The sequence below is a fragment of the Aricia agestis genome, chromosome Z (genome assembly GCF_905147365.1).
Source record: "Aricia agestis chromosome Z, ilAriAges1.1, whole genome shotgun sequence".
In the NCBI taxonomy this organism is placed as follows: Eukaryota; Metazoa; Arthropoda; class Insecta; order Lepidoptera; family Lycaenidae; genus Aricia; species Aricia agestis.
Genome location: NC_056428.1, coordinates 133120 through 154428, shown reverse-complemented (window position 1 = coordinate 154428; position 21309 = coordinate 133120). Strand labels below are relative to the sequence as shown.

The following is a 21309-nucleotide window of genomic DNA, read 5'->3' as shown; positions in this document are numbered from 1 at the left end:
GAATGTACCGTAACTTCTTGGTGGAAATTCATGTTTCACAGAAATAATATACACTTTTCATGCACTTTTTCCACTTTTATTAATAACAATTATGTTTTACACGACCGGTATTTTATCGAAACCGGTCGTGTAAAACATAATTGTTATTAATAAAAGTGGAAAAAGTGCATGAAAAGTGTATTTTATTACTGTGATAAAATATAATCTATACATAACCTATAATCTTCCTCGATAAATGGGCTATCTAACATTGGAAGAATTTTTTAAATCGGACCAGTAGTTCCTGAGATTAGCGCGTTCAAATAAGTCCTTTCAAATAATCTCTCCCCGTTTTTTCCACACTTTCCTCTATTTCTTCGCTCCTATTAGTCTTAGCGTGATAAAATATAGCCTATAGTCTTCCTCGATAAATGGGCTATCTAACACTGAAAGAATTTTTCAAATCGGACCAGTAGTTCCTGAGATTAGCGCGTTCAAACAAACAAACAAACTAACAAACTCTTCCGCTTTATAATATTAGTATAGATTGTAGTAAACTATTCAAGGGGAACAGTTATATGAGGCCATCAGTCATGAAGACCACCATCCTTATAAGTAATATAAGAACAAAAAATAACAAAACAGAAAATAAAATTTTGCTAAAAATTGCGAGATGAAACTTGGTATAACTTTATAATAATTATCCTGTAATTATTATAAAGTTTCAATAAATTGAAATTTTATTGAAACTTTGAATAATATAACCAAATGAATGTTTACCAGGTAGGATGGGCCTCGGCGTTGGGAAGAGCTGTCCGTATCGGTGGTGAAACGTGCGCACCAGCTGCGATGCCACCTGCAGGTGCTGCAGCTGGTCTGCACCCGCAGGAACGTGCGTGCCACGGTACAGCAGGATATCCGCCGCCTAGTACGAGAAACAACTAATTGTTTTAGCCACATTACTTGAATAAATCTTAATGTGTGACACAACATTCATTCAAATTCTTCTTCAGAAGTGAGGGGCCTTTGAGGGGTTCTTTGAAGACTTCTCTGAAGCCCCTTTTGTTATTGAAAGATCATTGGGCGTTTCTGACCCACTTTATATGTATCTTATATCCTTAAAGCTGAGGCCAAACCTACGCGACCAGCGCGACTGCGAAGCGGAAGCGTCCACCGCGCGGCGGACGCTGCCCATGTAATTTTATGACTTATGACGCTGTGCACACAGTACGCGACCGCAACGCGGGATTTTCGCGTCGGCAAGCGGAACGTGCGCGTCAAGTTGTCTGACGCGTGTTTTGAAGTGTACATTCCTTCTTCTTCTTCTTTTTTAAAACCTTTTTTATATTATTTTGTACAACTCTTTAGTTTATGATTTTTTGATTTGTTTACGTTTTGATAGATTGTGTCATGATATTAAGGCGCCTACCACATGTGCATGCTTGAACACAGTTTTGCTAGCGCATGCTTCTCGCATGAAAAGATGTAAAGTATAGTTTATACACAGCCAATACTGGCTGCCAATAAGACTGGCAGCCAGTATTGGCTTGGTATATGCCGCGTGTGAAAAGTTTTTCAAGCCAGGCCAACGCTGGCTGCCAGTACTGGCGAGAATAGAGCGCCCGTCTATTTTTCTAGCCAGTGACCTCCCGCCTGTGTTATAGTATTACATTTTTAACTAATACATATTACATAAATATTATGATTTTATGATGGTTTTAAAAATATGTAAATAGTTTAGAATCTATGCTAATAATGAAACTAGTACTATTTTGTATTTAAACTATACCAGTGGGCGGGTCGAAGAGTGGGGACACGTTATAAAAGACTGTTCTTTACGTGTTCCGACACATTTTTGCTCGGGCTATGATTGAAGAAGCATCTCTATTTGACGTGTTAAAGATAAGTATTACTTTCTACTGCCATAATGTTTGTGTAAAGTCATAATGTGATATAATATAGTGATTTAACTGTTTAAGTAAACTAGTGGATGTATACCAAGCTATAAATGGTTAATAAGAAGTACTTACGTTGTTTCAATATTATGAACCTTGCTAAATAAATGCTTAAATGGATTTATATAACTTTCTGTTATTTTCAAGCCCTTTGAATAAATTTAATAAATTATTGAATAATACTATTACTACGTAAAATCTGCTTTAATACTTTGATTAAAATTTACTTTAAGTATGTTTTTATATTTATACTTTCTTTCAAATCTAACACCCGCATACCCCTCGACCCCCGAGCCAGCGTTGCGGACATGTGTAGACGCATCTCGCCAGTCACTGGCGAACGTCTGTACGGTATACATGTGTTTGGAATTTCTAGGACAAAATGCCGAGAAAATTCAACGAAGAGGATACCTTTAAAAATTATACAACTTTATAGGGAGCTCGAATGCTTGTGGAATTAAGCGTTGTGATTCATACAAAAATAAACAAATGCGCGTTTCGGCACTAGAACAACTTCGTGCCGGAATGAATATTAAAAAAAAAAAGTTTAGTTTTCTTTTTCTAATATTTCAATCGACTCTTCTGTTAATAGTTCGCAGATGTTTCTTAAAACATTTCTTTTTCAACAGACTTCGCCGTTAACTCATTATTTTTTTAACTGCAAACGTGTGGACACCCGAAGAAAAATCCGTGAATGCGATGACTTTGTCTAAAGCCGCCTCCCCATATAGGCGAACGCGTTGGCCGATACGTTGGTCGCCAGTGCGCCAGTGAGCTTGCAACGGCGTTTGTGAGTAATCTACACATAGGAAGTCGTTCAGTATGCTTTAGATCGCGCCAATGTGCGGACGGATTCGAAATGGATGTTGAGTCGCTAACAGCTGCAGCTGTATATTTATTCACAGCTTATAATTACTTTGTAAATGTGGACAAGAAAAAGTTTTTAAAGGGTATTCTCGAAATAAATAAATAAAAGGCGAGAAAACGTAACAAACAAAGAAATAAACTCACTTTTACATAATATTTTATATTATAACTAGCGACCCGCCCCGGCTTCGCACGGGTGTAATGCTGAAACCTTAATACACTACAGAATGTCTTTATATACAACGTTTACGGCTTCGTTGTCATTAGAAAATACAAACATGTTTTCTTTAGAGGTTACTCTTGAAAGAGCGACGTATAATTGGCCATGTGAAAAACACTCAACGCTCAAATCTAGGCCTGCAACGTTGAAAGTTTGACCCTGCGATTTATTAATGGTCATTGCAAAATATATTTTTACCGGATATTGTAGGCGTTTAAATTGGAACGGTAAATCCGATGGTATCAGTGGAATTCGGGGAATCGCTCTACAGACGATTCTCTTTCTCTCTGTATCCGAATTCTATCATTTTTCCGACTGAGGCGAGCCTCACGCTCTACAGACGATTCTCTTTCTCTCTGTATCCGATTTCTATCACTATTCTGGCTGAGGCGAGTCTCACGTTCCGTTGACGATTCTTCATCTCTTGCTGAACGTGCTCTTTTGGCATTCACTGTACTACGACCTATGTTCGAACGACGACGTCTTCCAGGCATGATCGTATAGTAATACCCACAAAGCAACAAATAACCCAATCGCAAAGCAAAAACAAAAGTCCGTTTTTCTAACCAAGTCTAATATATTTTTATCGACAATTCAGAAACCAAAGAACCAGAAACAATGAATATCTGAAAGAAAGCGCTGTGGTTGCTCCTCTGCGTTACCGTCTGCACAACCACACAATGACGAAATACACTATCTACTACAATAACATAAGCCCGAAGCTTATGAGAGCCCCCGGCCGGTTCCGCCGTAACCGCTATGTCCCTCGGCCGCCGCCGCGCGACATATTTTTTGATTCCGCGTAAGTTTATACGTTTGAAAACTTCTAAAGTATTGATCGAAATTGTATAGTGTAAAAGACAATTATAATCTACATTTAATGTCTTAGCTTCCAAACATGTTTATTTGGATAAGGGTTAATGTTGTAAATTGTTAAAATCGCTTCGTAAATAAGCCATTATTTTTCGTAAAAAGTAAAGAACAAAAATGGCTATTGTGAGTTATCCCTAAGAAATAGACATATACCATCGCGGACTTTTTTGTTTACCTTATTAAGGTGTACAATACTGTAGTACATAATTTTGATCTATCTCGTAGGGTTTAGCTAGCGTTTGCAATATAAACGCAAAAAAATGAATTTATTTACGACATAACATTAGAAACCTCTAAAATTATCAGTGTTTCTCTACCATATTATGCATATGTTATACATATAAACCTTCCTCTTAAAACACTCAATCTATTAAAAAAAACCGCATCAAAATCCGTTGAGTAGTTTTAAAGATCTAAGCATACATACACACACACATACATACAGACAGCGGAAAGCGACTTTGTTTTATACTATTTAGAGATAATATTAGTAATTATTTTATTACCTACTTATTATTTATTAAATTATTACATATAAAAATTATTACATATTATTATAATTATCATAACTATAACTACGGGCGAACTGATCGCGCGGCCTATGTGTGGATGGAGCGCAAAGCTTGCGACAAATGTCCTTTGATCTTTCCGACACCGCGCGGCAAGCAAACGCGTCGGCCAACGTCTAAATACCTACGGCAAACGCACGAACGCCCGTTCTACACATTGGGCCAACGCGTCTGCCAACGCGTTGGCCAACGCGTTCGCCTATGTCGAGTGCCGCCATAAGTCGAGTGCCGCCATAAACAAAAGGGGCCAGGCCAGTAGTGGCTTCTGCAGGACTGGCGCCGAGATTATTGGCTCTGTGTAAACTATACTTAAGACTGACTTATCTACCACATGCATGCACAAGCCACATTCTTGCCGAGATCGTCGGCTATAAAAATGTTTCTTAATGAAGAACTATTTCTTCTGCTTTAATTTTTCCAGTGTTTGCTAGTGACAAAATTTATAATCTATACTAATATTATAAATGCGAAAGTAGCTCTGTCTGTCTGTCTGTCTCGCTTTCACGCCAAGACTACCGAACCGATTGTAATGAAATTTTGTATACAGATAGTCTAAAGCCTGAGAAAGGACATAGGCTACTTTTTTTACTGGAAAAAAGGGTTGTAAGGGGGCGAAAATACGAAAATTTGTTCAAATCAAGTTAGTTTCAAAAATTCATACTAGATGGCGCCGTGCGTCCCTTACATCGCGCTAACGCTTGCCCAACATCTTTCTATAAGAGGTGGTATCATCATACATTCGAGGATCTATTTTTTTCGATTGTTATTTCTTTTTTACGTTATTTAATAAGTCAGTACTTTATATTATATACAGTGACGTAACCTTAAACCTATCAATGATAAATAGTTTATGGTTAAAGTTGTGTAATTGGGGGGCTAAATAAGCTTTAAAATTTGGCATAATATATAAAGTTTAATTTAAAAAAATGAAATATTATGTGCACACTGCACAGCTATTTTGATTTAAGGGGTACCAGGGTTTTTTTATAAAAGCTTTTGACACCAATTTTGTTGACATCGCGCGCTATAAACTTAAGTCCACGCGGACGAAGTCGCGGGCAACAGCTAGTGCATAAATAAAACATTTTTTTTCATACTTATGCGTATTTTTTTTATTTCTGTCAGAATAATCTTTCGATTTGATCGTCCACAGAACGAGCAGAGACTTTTATAATTCAAAGAATTCAGTTACAACGTTGACGTTTATTATGTACGTAAATCTGTCATATAACATATTATAGCAGCGTGCGCGAATTTTAACACCATATTTTGACTGACAAAGAGCGGCTTGAACACTGAACTTCCAACCACACGCGCAGACAAGATTCTAAACGAAGGCATGCCTGAATTTCAAGCAAGTTTAAAAACCATCAATGCAAACTTTGGGGCTTGCGCGTACTACAGTTTTACCAACTACACGCACAATGTTCAAGCCGGCATGCGCAAGCAAATCTGTAGTCAAGCATGCACGTGTGGTAGGCGCCTAAATTAATTCAACTTGACCATTGTGGACGTGTTTTATTCCTCTACACCTTCCAAATCAAAAGCAAGCTTACCACCTCGCAAGTCGCAACCCTCATGTCCGTCCGTCCGACGCATCGGACTCTGATATTAAGTATGAGGATATCATTACCACAACAGTTAGCATACATCAGATAAAGTTGCGCGTCTTCAGTGACTGTTTATTAACAAATGAAGTTTGAAGGTTCGCGCCGTAGTCACGCAGGTGTGCACGCCCAATTTCGCAATTCAATTTGCAGACGCTCCCGTATCGCGTACCGCGTCCCGTCACTGACGCGTAGGTTTGTTCTAAGCTTAAACGAGCAATTCTTCAGAATCGGCTCCAACGATTTTCATGAAATTTAGTATATAGGGCGTTTCGGGGGAGATAAATCAATCTAGCTAGGAGTCATTTTTAGATTCGTCATGTCTGTCTGTCTGTCCGTCCGTATGTCATAGCCACTTTTCTTTATGATACCTAATTTGAAATACAAATCTGTCAAAGTTGCATATTATTTATTTCTTATAGAAACTCAGGTAAAATAACTCGAACGGACTAAACTATCGATAGCAAAATACTATACTATCTATAGTAAAATATACATCACTAGCACACGCACACATTGACAGATCGAAAATGCGTGACCATTTTCGGGTTGTCAGGTGGTCTATACGACAGTATATATTAAGTCTATGGTTTTAAAAATCATATTGAGGTTTTTCATATCATTTTTTTCTAACCTGAATATTTTGCGAGAGAGACTCTTCCAAAGTGGTAAAATGTGTATGTGTGTCCCCCCCCCCCCTCTTACTTTTAAAGTAGAGGCGAATAAGTCTAAAAAAAATATGAGATGTACATTACTATAAAAACTACCAACGAAAATTGGTTTGAACGAGATCTAGCGAGTAGTTTTTTTTTATACGTCATAAATGGTAAACCTTAAATTAACTTTCATTAAATCAACTGAGATATAAAATTAAATCAAAAACCTTTTAATTTCATAAAAATAAACTTTATTGCTGCTAACCCTTCATGGGCGAGTCCAACTCGCACTTGGCCGGTTTTAAGAAAATGTCATTTTATTCGTGTTTTATCGATAATCGATAAACTGAAAAATATGACTCTTTCTGACATTTATTGGCGAATAATAGTACTATTTTGTGAGCAACTAATTGCTTTAACGACACAACAACAGCTAAAACTATTCCAGCAGATGGCGTTGTTAAGTAACACGTATCACGAAGAGTGTTTGCTATACCGAGCAAAGCTCGGTCATCCAGGTACGCCCGCAAGTCCGTTTTGTCGCATTTTTAATAGTTAAACAGAAGTTTTTATTTTGAGCATCGTGGAAAGATGTACGAAAAATCTCTCTAGCACGCACATTTGGCAGGTACTAGGTAGATAGTAGATACTGAAGTGTGCATGCGTCGGCGCCGCTTGCACGGGTTTGACCGTATCGCAGGACGTACATAATCCGACGTATCGTTTGCATTTACAGCGGGGAAATTATCCACTACCACTTATGGAATACTAGTTACTTTTCCAGTGATTTCAGAGGCGGTGCAAGAAAACATGTATCTTCAAGGAGGTTGGAGTTCTGTTCACCACCTTCGAACCATGGTATGGTATCTTAACGCAAAATCTTACTTTTTGTAAGATTTACTTGGAATACTTTATTTATCCAAAATCACTATAAGTTTCCATTTGAAATACTTACTTACTTCAGATTATGAATCGAAATCACAATATCATCCAGATAAATATGCGGTTTTAGTATAAATAGCGAGGAATTCCCCCAATTACTTATGGATCCCATCATGAAGTCACCTTTTTTATGAACATGGTACCAAATTCGGATTAAACCGGATATAATAGCGAAAAAATCACGAAAATCGGTCCACAAACGGCCAAGTGATCGTTGAACATACAAAAAAAATATATTTAAAACAGACGAACATATAACCTCCACCTTTATGGAAGTCGGTTAAAAAAATACAAATAAATAATCGGCCAAGTGCGAGTCGGACTCGCGCACGAAGAGTTCCGTATCGCTACATAGCAAAAATAGGCTAATTGTGATTTTTGTATGGGAGCCCTCCTAAATTTTTTATTTAATTTTAATATTATTATTAATTATTAAAGTACACATACAATGAAGGCCTTGGTGAAAATTCCAAGTGCCTACCTGTTGCCGTTATTAATTAAGAGCAAAAAAAGCCAAAAAATCAAGTTTAATAGTCGTGTTCGTTTCGTTTTTAACCCCCGACAAAAAAGAGGGGTGTTATAAGTTTGACGTGTCGGTCTGTCTGTCTGTCTGTCTGTGGCATCGTAGCATCCAAACGGGTGGACCAATTTCGATCTAGTTTTTTTTTGTTTGAAAGCTGACTTCATTGAGAGTGTTCTTAGCTATAGTTCATCATCATCAGCCTGCTCCGTGCTGAAAAATCGCGTTTCATCTGGTTCGTAAAGGGCCGATTAGCAACTTGCAGTCGTTTGGTCGTTTGGTCGTTAATCGCTGCAACTTTATTGCATTCTAGTTCGTGACATTTATGAATATTTACACATTAATGGAAAGTTGACCTGGTGCTGCAGCATCACCTGGTAATCAATAGGATACCCAACTCCTCACTAACTTACAGCAACGGTTTCGTGTTTGGGCTCATTTGAATTGCGACAACTAGTAAGTACGTCTTACTAGTTGTCGCAATTCAAATGAAAAACCAATAAGTTTTTGCATGCTGCTGCTGCAGCATCACCTGGATTCTATAGGAGCCGAGCTCCATATGAACCCAAAATGGAGGTTTCATGTTTGGACTCATATTGACGGTCTCATCCAAAAGGACATTCGTAGATGGTATTCATTGGGATATAATAATTATGATCCTGTTGATAGGAATTATTCTGCACTATAACCAACACAAGTTTAAAAAGCATGAAATAAAATTAAATTAAGAAATTTAAAAAACCCCCGCCAAACAACTTTAAAAAGTAATGAAATAATATATTTTACTGACTTTAAGTTTAAATAATTCCTAAGTGTAAAGTGATATTTTAGTCCATAATTGTTGTCAAGGTGTGTCGGGGGACGATCTAGGCGACTCTTGGCGCCATCTGTTAAGAGTTTTGGAACTAACTTAATTTGAACAAATTTACGCATTTTCACCCCCTTACAACCCCTTTTTCCAGTAAAAAAAGTAGCCTATGTCCTTTCTCAGGCTTTAGACTATCTGTGTACAAAATTTCATTACAATCGGTTCAGTAGTTTTGGCGTGAAAGCGAGCGAGACAGACAGACAGAGATACTTTCGCATTCATAATATTATAATATAATATATACTAGAGATCGCCCAATGGTCGAAATTCGACCTTAGTTTCAACAACATATTTAGGACTACTACCTATATGTTGTAAAAAATATTGACTTTATCATATTTTTTTTTTTCAACTCTTGTCTCTGGGACTAAGCTGATCTCAGACTGGCCGTGTAAGCATTGTCTAATAGTATCTTAGATTCAATAAAAAAAACTATAATCCATTTTCAATTTGTCAACTTGTTGTCAACAGACTTCAACCATAAATAAAAGAGTATAATTCGTATGTATAGGCTTGTCACTCAAAAAGCTGTCATTTCTCATGTAGGTGTGTTGTAGTGTGTGTAATGTTTTATTTGTTAAAAAAATGTATGATAAAAGCATAATTAAAAATAATATTAGTTCGATGCACTCCTTCACCCTTAGATGAATGATTGGTCTCGCGCGTGCGCTACGACTAGATACCGTCGGAGTACTTGAATAATGCGGCAACAAATCATACGCCTGATGCGGCGTAACCGCGCCAGTCGCGCCGCAAGCTTCGAGTAAGGTACATGTGTCGATAATATGCGAAATTTTAAGTTACGTCCGTAGCAATATGCCAGTTTGCGTAGTGAGACTATGCAATAATAACACTACAAGAAACAAGAAAGGTACTGGCATCACATACCATCAGTCAATATTATATAAATCGTCATAAACACAGAAAAATAATATAAACTGAAAATTCGGATCGGAGTACCGCTTGATGTTCAGTGTTGCCAGTTGCCATAAACTAAAAATTCCCTAATTTTTCTGAGATTGTGATTTTTATTTATTTATTTGTTTATTATATTTTTTTATATATACATAGTGGCTGAATGGATGAGCGCATTAAAATCTCTAGCTAGGGTAGCTGATTCGAATCCCATCAACGGAACAAAAAGTTTTCAAAGTTCCTAGATCATGAATGTGTATTAATAAATATGAATTATGAGTATCATATTAAAATAAAAATCTTAAATACAGTTTATATTTTATATACACAATACAGTAACAAATGAGAAAGCAAATTTAACATTTGCTTTTTGATGACTCATTCTTAACTTTCGTTAAACTTCCTACCATTGTTTTTGTCACAGATCTAGCAAGGTTCGCGCTCTGCGCTCACATTCTATATTTATGGTTTTTGTATTGTTTTCTCATCAATATAGTACCCATTATGTTTCGTTGACCTAAACAACGTTGTTATTTTATCGCATTCTCTTAGAATGGACTTTATTCCAATGGTAAAGTTTATCTGATGATTGAAAAATCGACACTTACTATACAATAATAATAAATTACAAGACCACAGCAACTAATTTTTCCCCATTGATTGGGCACCAGTCACGTATCTGGCAACCCGATTAGATAATCGGGTTGCCAAAATTGTTGTGTGCGTAGATACGCACACAACAATATTTGTGCATTGTTTTACACACACTACAATATTGAGTTGCCGCATTCAGAAATCTTTCTTTTCTATACAGCACTGTATCTAGTCGAGCGCGCGCGCGAGAGCAATCATTTATCTAAGCCTTCACCATATAAACTATAACTGTGCAAAATTTCATGCACCTACGTATCCCCATTTGTCGTAAAAAGGGGTTACAAAGTTTTTCGTTCGCGTATTATTATAATATATACTAGCTATTGCCCGCGACTTCGTCCGCGTGGACTTCAGTTTATAGCGTGCGATGTCAACAAAATTGGTGTCAAAAGCTTTTATAAAAAAACCCTGGTACCCCTTAAATCAATACAGCTGTGCAGTGTGCACACAAATTTTGTTGACACCGCGCGCTATAAATTAAAGTCCACGCGGACGAAGTCGCGGGCAACAGCTAGTTATGAATAAAAACAATAATATATAATAAAGTAGGTATGATTAGTTCTGTTACAATAATGAAGTAAAAAATAAAACGCCATCTGTTTTCATATATTAGAATTAAAATGTTGATTGCATTGATATATTTTCTGGATGGAATATAGGCCAACACGGTACACTCGAACTCCTTAGAAATGCAGTAGGAGTTCTATAAGATAAGATAGATTGATTATTATTATACCAAGTGATAATATTATTAAACATAATATTCTAACGTATTAAAAACTATAAATAAAAACATAATAACTAATAAGTATGATTAGTTCTATGTTACAATGAAGTAAAAAATAAAACGCCATCTGTTGAATCGTATTAGAACTAAAATGTTCATTGCATCGATCTATTTCTGGATTTTTTATAATATTATACATAAAATATATTTAAGATTTTTGAAATATTATTTTAATACACATCCAAGACCCAGGAACATTGAAAACTTTTTGTTCCGCCTGCGGGACTCGAACCCAGGTCCCCCGGGATGAGCGCTGGCCACGCGCAATACGAATTAATTTTCATCGATATTTTCATGGAAATAAGATATTTTCCCACATCAAAATGTAGCCTATGTCCTTTCTCAGACTCTAGAATAACTGTGTACAAAATTTCATTGCAATCGGTTCAGTAGTTTTGGCGTGAAAGCGAGACAGACAGACAGACAGACAGAGATACTTTCGCATTTATAATATTAGTATAGAATTAGTATAGATTGTATAGATTACTATTTTTATGTAATTTTAATTTTTATTAAATGTATTATGTAATATATTATTAAACGTCAAGTACATTTAGTAAAAATTAAAATTGCATAAAAATTCTAAATACATCTATCCGTATTCCGTATTAAACATTGTATGGTATGTCGGATAGGTATGAGCATTGAGCACAGATTACTATAATACTGGGTATGAGCATGTTTAAACAATGTTATTATAATATTACGAACGAGCTTTTGCCCGCGGCTTCGCTCGCGTTAAGAAGTATTATTATATACAAACTTTCATCCCCTATTTGAACCCCTTGGGGTTGGAATTTATCAAAATCCTTTCTTAGCGGATGCCTACGTCATAACATCTACCTACATGCAAAATTTCAGCCCGATCCGTCCAGTGGTTTGGGCTGTGCGTTGATAGATCACTATGTCAATCAGTCAGTCACCTTTGAGTTTTATACAGGGTGTAACAAAAATAAGTGATAATACTTTAGGGTGTGTACGTGTTCCTCGTAGAGAGTTCACTGTGAAAGTAGCAGCGCTGAAAGACCAACATTTTTTTTCACTTTTGTATGGGGAAACTCGTGACGCTCGGGCTCTTGCCCATACAAAAGTGAAAAATTTCGTCTTTCAGAGCTGCTACTTTCACAGTAAACTCTCTACAGGGAACACGTACACACACTAAAGTACAGGCCTCTTTCGCAAGAGGCCTGTACTTTAATCAGACTCTATCTATTGTCAATGAAGGGTCGCATTATAGTTTAATGTATTAAATTTAAACTAATTTTGAATAATACTATGAGGTTGGCATAGATGCCAAGTGCATTTTTAAGCCTTGTACGGTTTGTACATACCTAACTTAATACGTTGACGCGCCGTGTCGTCATTGTGGTGTCAAATTATTTTATTATATTCCAGTTTAGCAGTGCACTTAGCAACGTGTACTTGTTAACACGCTAACATTTGTGAACTTACATAATAAAGGTGCTCAAACAACATACTCTTTTCGAACTCTACAAAACTTCCCCTTGGACCCCTACATCTTTTTTGGTCCTTCGAGGTTATTCTCGCGTGTTTTGTGTGTTTCTTACGACAGTGGCGAATCGGTGCGGCTGGCCTCTCACAAGCGAGAATCCCCAGCTGCATTGAGACAAGGACGCACACACTGGGTACGAGGGCTGCTATTTATGTATCCGGAATTAAAAAAAGAAACAAACATATATCATTTAATATGGTTTTATTGCTTTTCAAAATATTCGCCGCGATGATCGACACACTTTTGCATACGCTGGAACCAATTTTCATAGCACTTTTTCCATTCTGATTGAGGTATCTCCAAAACGTGCATTTTGAACGCATCAACAGCCTCTTCGCGGCTCGAAAAACGTTGACCACGTAATTTGTTCTTCGCGTATGGAAATAAAAAGAAATCGTTAGGTGCCAAATCAGGGCTGTACGGCGGATGACCAGTCAATTCGATCTTTTAACCCTCCAAAAACTGAGTTGTTTCAGCTGAGGTGTGACAGCTAGCATTGTCGTGATGTAATATGATTCTGCGTTGTCGGTTGTCCTTTCTTATTTCTTCAAAGACTTCTGGTAAACAAATGGTCGTATACCATTCAGAATTAACCGTTTTACGATTCTCTAATGGCACTGTAGCCACATGTCCATTAATTCCAAAAAAACAGGCGACCATTTGCTTCAAAGTACTTTTTGCACGAGTAACTTTTGTTGGTTTCGGCTCATCTTGGAACACCCACACCGTTGACTGTTGTTTAGTTTCGGGGTCATATGCATAGATCCAAGATTCATCACCTGTGTAGATGTTATAAACGGCTTTTGACGTACCACGGTTGTATTTTTTTATCATTTTTTCGCACCAATCGACACGAGCCCGTTTTTGATCGATTGTCAAGTTGTGCGGAATCCAACGCGAACATATTTTTTTTACAGCCAAATGTTCGTGTAATATCTTATGTATGCTCGTCATACTTATGCCTAAGGACGCCTCTATCTCGCGATATGTAACATGACGATCACGCATTATTAGTTCCCGCACAGCATCTATATTTTGTGGGACAACAGCTGTTTTTGGGCGACCTTCTTTATTTTCATCCGTGAGCATAGACCGCCCACGATTAAACTCACTGTACCAGTGATAAACAGTGGTTTTTGATGGTGCTTCATCTCCAAAAGTTGCGGTGAGTTGAATAAAGCACTGTTGTTGATTTAGCCCACGCCGAAAATCGTAGTAAATCATTGCACGAAAATGTTCACGCGTTAAATCCATGGCAAATGAAGACACGCAATTTTCAAAATGACGCCACAATGGAAAAATAATTGACAGTCACATGAAACAAAATGTATTCTTCAACCAAAGAGTTCTATTTTCAAATGTTGTAATTACTTTTTAAATATTGTTCTTGTAAGTGGCCAGTTCCGGATACATAAATAGCAGCCCTCGTAAGAGTGCATAATCATAGCGAGATTTGGATACGACCAATTCATCGAAATTGGATCTTCGTGTTGTGAACTACGCCTAGCTGTACTTGTCACCGTCAACTACGTGCCAAGTTTGGTGAGCTATTACATTATTTCATAACATCAACATGGATAAACTTGAACTTCAATCAACTTGTTTCGAGAATATCAAGTATTTGTGTGCAAACTATCGCAAAGATTCTTCGTCTCTGAAGAGTACCTCAACATACGTTTGTCATCTCTGGAAGAACAGTGGAGAGACTTCGAGGCGAGAAATGCCTTATTACTACTGGAACAGGAAGACAAAAATATAAATTATTTTTCTGAAGACGTCTATAACAAAACTAAAGAAATGTATTTAGCAACGAAAACGGACATAAACAACAGACTTAAATACTTGCAACAGCAAAAACAGAGTGTGAATTTTGATTTAAGTGACATTTCTGTTGACTACGCTCAAGGCTGCGAGGACGGAAAATCTGAAGAATTGCAACAACTTTTAAATAGACAAGAATGCAATTTTAATGCGATTTATCGTGCAATGGCTAAAATCGACATCACTAGAGTTAGTGAGAAGTGGGAGCTGGAAGATAATTTGAACATTTTAAAATCGAAGTGGGAGTCCATCGACAAACTGCACTGGGAAATCGACTTTCAGCTGAAGGGGTCTAACGATCATTATTACCAGGTGTACTCAGATATCGAAGAAAAATATGATGACTTGCGAAAACAACATCAATCTAAAATTTGGTCGAATGCTCACTATCAGCAGTCGGCACCGAAAATGGAAATATTTTTTTATGGAAACTACAGTAAGTGGATATCTTTTAAGGATTTGTTCCTCGAAACGATTCATAATAACCCAACAATTAATAAAGCACAAAAAATTAAACACCTGAAAAATAAATTGAAGGGGGAAGCAGAAAGTCTGGTACAGCATTTATCCGTCTGTGCTGAAAACTACAATTCCTGCTGGGATATTTTAGTGCAACGGTATGATAATCGCCGCCTACAATTTTCATCGTTTTTCAATACAATGATGAGTCTCCCTGTTATACAGCAACCTGACGCCAACAATCTCAAGAAAATGCATGACGCCATCAAGGAGTGCATGAACGGCATAGCTAACATCGGGCTGGACGTATACCCACGTTGCCGTAGCAACGTGGGATCCAATGATCGTGCATTTAATGTTACCAAAATTAGATTCAACAACTTTAAATGATTATATGAACGAAATCCGAGATCACAGAGAATTACAAAATTTGCAAGATTTTTTATATTTTTTGGAGTGCAAGTTTATGGCATATGAAACTGCAAAGTCAACAAAATCTGCGAAAAATACCACTTCCGAAAAAACATCTCATTGGAAACCTGCTAACAACAAACAACCTGTAAAAAAATTTTCATATGATTTTAAGAAAACTTATAACTATCACGCTACTTATGGAAAATGCCCGAATTGTAATGGAAATCATGTTTTAATGCAATGTGCTAAATTTATTAACATGGATATTGCCCAGCGGAATCACACCGTCGCGAAGTTGAAACTCTGCAAAAATTGTCTCTATAGCCACAATAACGAAGAATGTAAATCGGCGAAAACATGTAAGGAGTGTAACATGAAACATCATACCATGTTACACAACGTGAACTGGGTAATTCCAGCGAATGGCAAAAATAACCTTGGACAACAAGCGTCCTCTTCTCAGCAACAAGCTTCAAATCACTTATCATCGGATAAAACTGAAATTTTACTAACTACAACTCTACTGAAAATAAAGGCCTATGATGGCACTTACGTTAAACTTAGGGCCCTCTTGGATCAGGGCTCGCAAGTAAACTTAATAACAGAAAATGCTGCACAGATATTACGCCTGCCGAGGAAGAGGTTCGCCGCTACCATCTCGGGGGTTGGTTCAGTATCTGGTGATTGCAGGGGTCAACTAAAGTACAAAAGTACGAAGTACAAGCACTTATAATGAAAAAACTTACAAATAACTTACCGAATGCTACTTTCGAAAAATCGAACTGGCCTCATCTGGAAAACTTACAGCTGGCTGATCCTGACTTCAACATTTCGCGCCCCATCGACTTACTTTTACTAACATTATACTGGATGGAGTTTTAAAAGGAAGCTGTCAATCCCCTGTGGCACAACAGACACATCTAGGATGGATCCTATGTGGGAAAATGAAAACTTTTAATTGCCACGTGACCTTGGTGAATTTTGACGAATTAGCTAAATACTGGGAAAGCGAAGAAATACATAAATCGGAAGATATTTCCAAGGACGATCAGTGTGAACAATTTTATTCGAGAACAGTACAACGAGCTGCCGACGGAAAATATGTTGTGAAGATGCCACTCCGCCCTAACCTTGAAGAAAAATTAGGTTCGTCGGGACCCATCGCGGTCTCACAATTTTTACAACTGGAAAAACGGCTCGCTAAAAATAAAAAACTTTCAACTATGTACAAAGAATTTATCAGAGAATACGCGGACCTTGGCCATATGAAACTTTCGTCTCATATAACACCCGCCGACTGTTACTTACCACATCACGGCGTTCTGAAAGAGAGCTCTACAACGACCAAATTGAGAGTAGTCTTTAATGCATCTCAAAAAACATCGAGTGGCCACAGTTTAAACAGCCCTTTAGAAAAAGGCCCAAATCTTCAAAAAGATATTCAGTCGCTTATTTTGAAGTGGAGAACATACAAATTTGCCTTCACTGCTGACATCGAAAAAATGTATCGATGTGTGTGGATAAATGAAGATCAGCAACACCTGCAAAAAATTATCTGGCGGGATTCACCAGAACAGCCTCTTCAAGAATATCAACTTTGTACAGTGACCTACGGTACCAAACCCGCTCCTTGGCTGGCCTTACGTACACTGAAACAACTCGCCATGGATGATGGTCATAAGTTCCCATTTGCAGCTGCAGAGGTCCTGGAAAACCACTTCTTCGTAGATGACCTTGTGAGTGGTGAACGATCATTCGAAGCCGCCAAGAAGTTACAGCGGTCCCTAATCGATTTACTAAAAGGTGCGGGAATGAATTTACGAAAATGGTCCAGCAACTACCCAACTTCATTAGAAGACTTACCTAAAGAGCAAATTTCAACAACAAACAGCTTCGACTTCAAACCCGATGAAACATCAAAAACGTTGGGACTTACCTGGAACACCAGCAGCGACACCTTTCACCTAAAATGGCCTGTAAAACAAAGTACAACACAATTAACAAAACGACTATTATTGTCGGGAATTTCGAAGTTTTATGATCCGCTGGGATGGCTGTCTCCGGTGACCATTACTGCAAAATTACTATTTCAAAGGGTTTGGACTCTAAACATTGATTGGGACGACGAAATTCCCCAAAATATTGAGAAAGAATGGCAGAAACTAAAAATAGAATTGCCATTAATTCACAACATAACTCTGAAAAGATGGATTGGCGAAACAAAACAAGATATAGAATTACTGGGTTTCCGTGATGCAAGCGAGAAAGCTTACGCTTGTGTTATATACAGTCGCGTGAAAAATTCCGACGGAGCTGCGGTAATTACGCTTCTTGTATCTCGTACACGGGTGGCTCCTATAGCACAAAAAACCACCCTGCCAAGACTTGAATTGTGTGGTGCCTTACTGTTGGCTAAACTTATGGAAAAAACTCAGAAAGTTTTTTCGGAATACAATCTGAAAATTCAAGCATGGTGTGACTCGCAAGTAGTTCTCGCGTGGCTCCAAGGGGACACTACTAAAAGAGAGGCCTACATATCCAATCGAGTTACAAAAATAAAACGCATTATACCTACCACACAATGGCGTTACATTAAGTCAGAGATTAATCCAGCTGACTGTGCAAGCAGAGGCATTTTACCTACCAAACTAATGACCTTCGATCTATGGTTTCAAGGCCCTGCATTTTTGAAGAAATTTGAAACAGATGAGACTGCAACCTACAAAATATATTATACAAACATCGGCTGCAAAGAAAAGTAAAATCAAGAGACTTCGTCAAATCAGGATGATGATAATTGGATAACAACCTTGATAAATAAATGCAGCTCATTAACAAAACTTTTCCGAGTTACTGCTTGGATATTACGTTGCATAACAAATATGAGCGCTAAAAGGAAATCTGAGTCCCCGTACCTGACTACTACCGAACTAACTGCAGCAAGAAATATTATTATTAAAACCATACAACAGATACACTTCAATCAAGAATATAAACAACTTTTGAAAAACGAGAATGTGTCAAAAAGGAGCGCAATTATGAAGCTGAACCCGTACCTAGACGAAGATAAGATAATTCGCGTGGGCGGCCGCCTCCAAAACTCAAACTTACCTGTGGAAATGAAAAACCCAACTATCATACCACATAAAAGTCGATTAACGCAACTGTTGATTAAATATTCCCATTTAATTACACTGCATGGTGGAGCTCGGCTGACGTTAAGTCACATACGAGTACGACAGCGATATTGGATCGTCGGCGGCAACAGGGCTGTCAAAACTGAACTTCGAAAATGTGTGCGCTGCCACCGTTTTACACAAACCGACAACCATCAACTGATGAGTAATCTTCCGCAACAGAGAGTAACCCCATGTCGACCCTTTACATTTACAGGGGTTGACTACTCTGGTTACATCGAACTGAAAATAAACAAAGGCAGAGGCGTTAAAACTTCTAGGGGATATATTGCAATATTCATGTGTATGGCTACCAAAGCCGTACATATTGAACTTGTTTCCGATCTCGGCACTGAAACATTCATAGCAGCTTTTCAACGACTATGTTCAAGGCGTGGCACCCCTAAACATATGTACTCAGATTGTGGAACTAATTTCATCGGCGCTGCAAAGGTGCTACGTCAGGAATTCATAAATTTCAAAGAGATCATGACATCGGAATTTTTTGATGAATTAGCTAAACTGGAGGTCGAGTGGCATTTTAACGCCCCTGCCTGGCCGACCGCGGGCGGTTTGTGGGAAGCCGCTGTCAAATCCATGAAACGACATTTACGACGAGTACTAGGTGACCAGAAACTTACCTACGAGGAGATGTCAACGCTACTGACAAAAATAGAAGCCTGCTTGAACTCGAGGCCCTTGTGCCCTCTTACTGAAGATCCGGAAGAATTTTACAACTGTTTAACACCGGGCCATTTCATCACTGGCGGCGCGATAATGACGTTCCCATTATCGGATTACACTGATGTTCACATTGGCGTACGTCGTCGATGGCAACTTGTAGAACAAATGTTTCAACAATACTGGAAAAATTGGTCCAACGAATACCTAACACAACTGCAAACTCGGAGCAAACCTACGAAAAATATCAGCGTCGGCGATATCGTACTGATCAAAGACAACAACTTACCTCCTGGAAAATGGGCCCTAGGGCGGGTGCTCGAAACTCATCCAGGCGCTGACGGGTATGTCCGAGTTACGACCATCAAGACTCGAACAGGGGTAATCAAACGTCCTGTAACAAAACTATCACCTTTACCGTTGGGCTCTGAAATCGAAAACCAAGAAGAAGATCCCAGAACTGAGGAGGAACAAAGGTCAAATTCTGAAAACAAAAGCAGAAAAGGTCGAAATAAATTATCGAGTTTTTTACTTACGATTCTGACAATGTTTACATTTATATCTGGATCATATGGGTCAAGAGCTCAAATTACAACCTTAGAACATGAGCGCCCTATCTATTATGATGCAATCGGTAAAATGCAGATGGAACACAATGAATGGACTTTAATTATGTATTACAACATAACAACGTACTGGGAAGGAACTCGTCGTGTCGAAAACTATTTTAATTCCGTGAAAGATTTGTGTCACAGTGCGAACATACAAAACTGCAGAACAATTAAGTCACGAGATAGAACTGCTCGGTCATTATAACTCGATTTTGATAAATCCGCACAAACATTTGACTAGCAGAAAGAAACGCGGTTGGGTGGACGGAGTGGGCTACGTAGCCAATAGCTTGTATGGAATTTTGGACCAACATTTTGCTGAAAAATATGAAAATGACATACAAAGAATTCAGAGTAACGAGGACTATTTACTTGAGCTAATAAAAAACCAAACTAGCATCGTGGAATTAGAAAACAAAGTACTGAAGAAAAGTGAAGATAACATTCAACGGCAATTTGATATGATGGACCGCTTTGTCAACCAAACTAACTTAAACATGGCAACCATTAGAACGGAAATGCAGATTCTCTCCGCTACTACCTATTTGAACTCGGCATCATTGACTGTGTATCTCCTCATCAACAGCTTAAAGACTTTCCAAAACATGCTGTTCAATTCGCTTACAAACGTCTACCAAGGACATATAGATGTGCATCTGATATCTCCAGCTCATCTTATACAGCAATTGAACGAAATATCCGGGAGAATTCCGAAAGACTTATCATTACCTGTAGAAAACTACAAAGAAGATATAAAGGATCTCTACACGTTGATATATGTGACGAAGCGAAAACACCAGTAGAACCAACTTTGCTTTTAATTTTGATTAATTTCAATTTTAAGTAATTTTGTTGTGAAAAGTCATTTTATACTTATTTTTACTTTTACCTTTATATTTAAACTTTTATATTTCTTTACATTTATACTTAAGCTAATGAACTTTAGCATTTATTGTTAATTGATTTTTTTTTTTTTGGGTTGCCAAGATGTACGGTTTGTACATACCTAACTTAATACGTTGACGCGCCGTGTCGTCATTGTGGTGTCAAATTATTTTATTATATTCCAGTTTAGCAGTGCACTTAGCAACGCGTACTTGTTAACACGCTAACATTTGTGAACTTACATAATAAAGGTGCTCAAACAACATACTCTTTTCGAACTCTACAAAACTTCCCCTTGGACCCCTACAAGCCTGGTCTTTGAATACTTAAAAAAAAA

The 21309-nt window shown here is 37.8% G+C and overlaps 1 protein-coding gene and 1 long non-coding RNA gene across 5 annotated transcripts in view; one reads left to right on the top strand and one right to left on the bottom strand.

Moving 5' to 3' along the window:
• The window catches only part of LOC121738348 (tryptophan--tRNA ligase, mitochondrial), a 65472-nt gene that overhangs the window by 41405 nt on the left and 2758 nt on the right, over positions 1-21309 (bottom strand). For all 4 annotated transcript variants that reach the window (XM_042130330.1, XM_042130331.1, XM_042130334.1 and 1 more), the window contains exon 5: positions 760-904. In XM_042130330.1, the coding sequence (XP_041986264.1) occupies positions 760-904 (145 nt within the window). The remainder of the gene's footprint in view (positions 1-759; positions 905-21309) is intronic.
• On the top strand, positions 12730-21234 carry LOC121738349. The gene is made up of 3 exons (XR_006037276.1): positions 12730-12814; positions 19217-19219; positions 21158-21234. It is a non-coding gene; the product is annotated as an uncharacterized LOC121738349 (long non-coding RNA).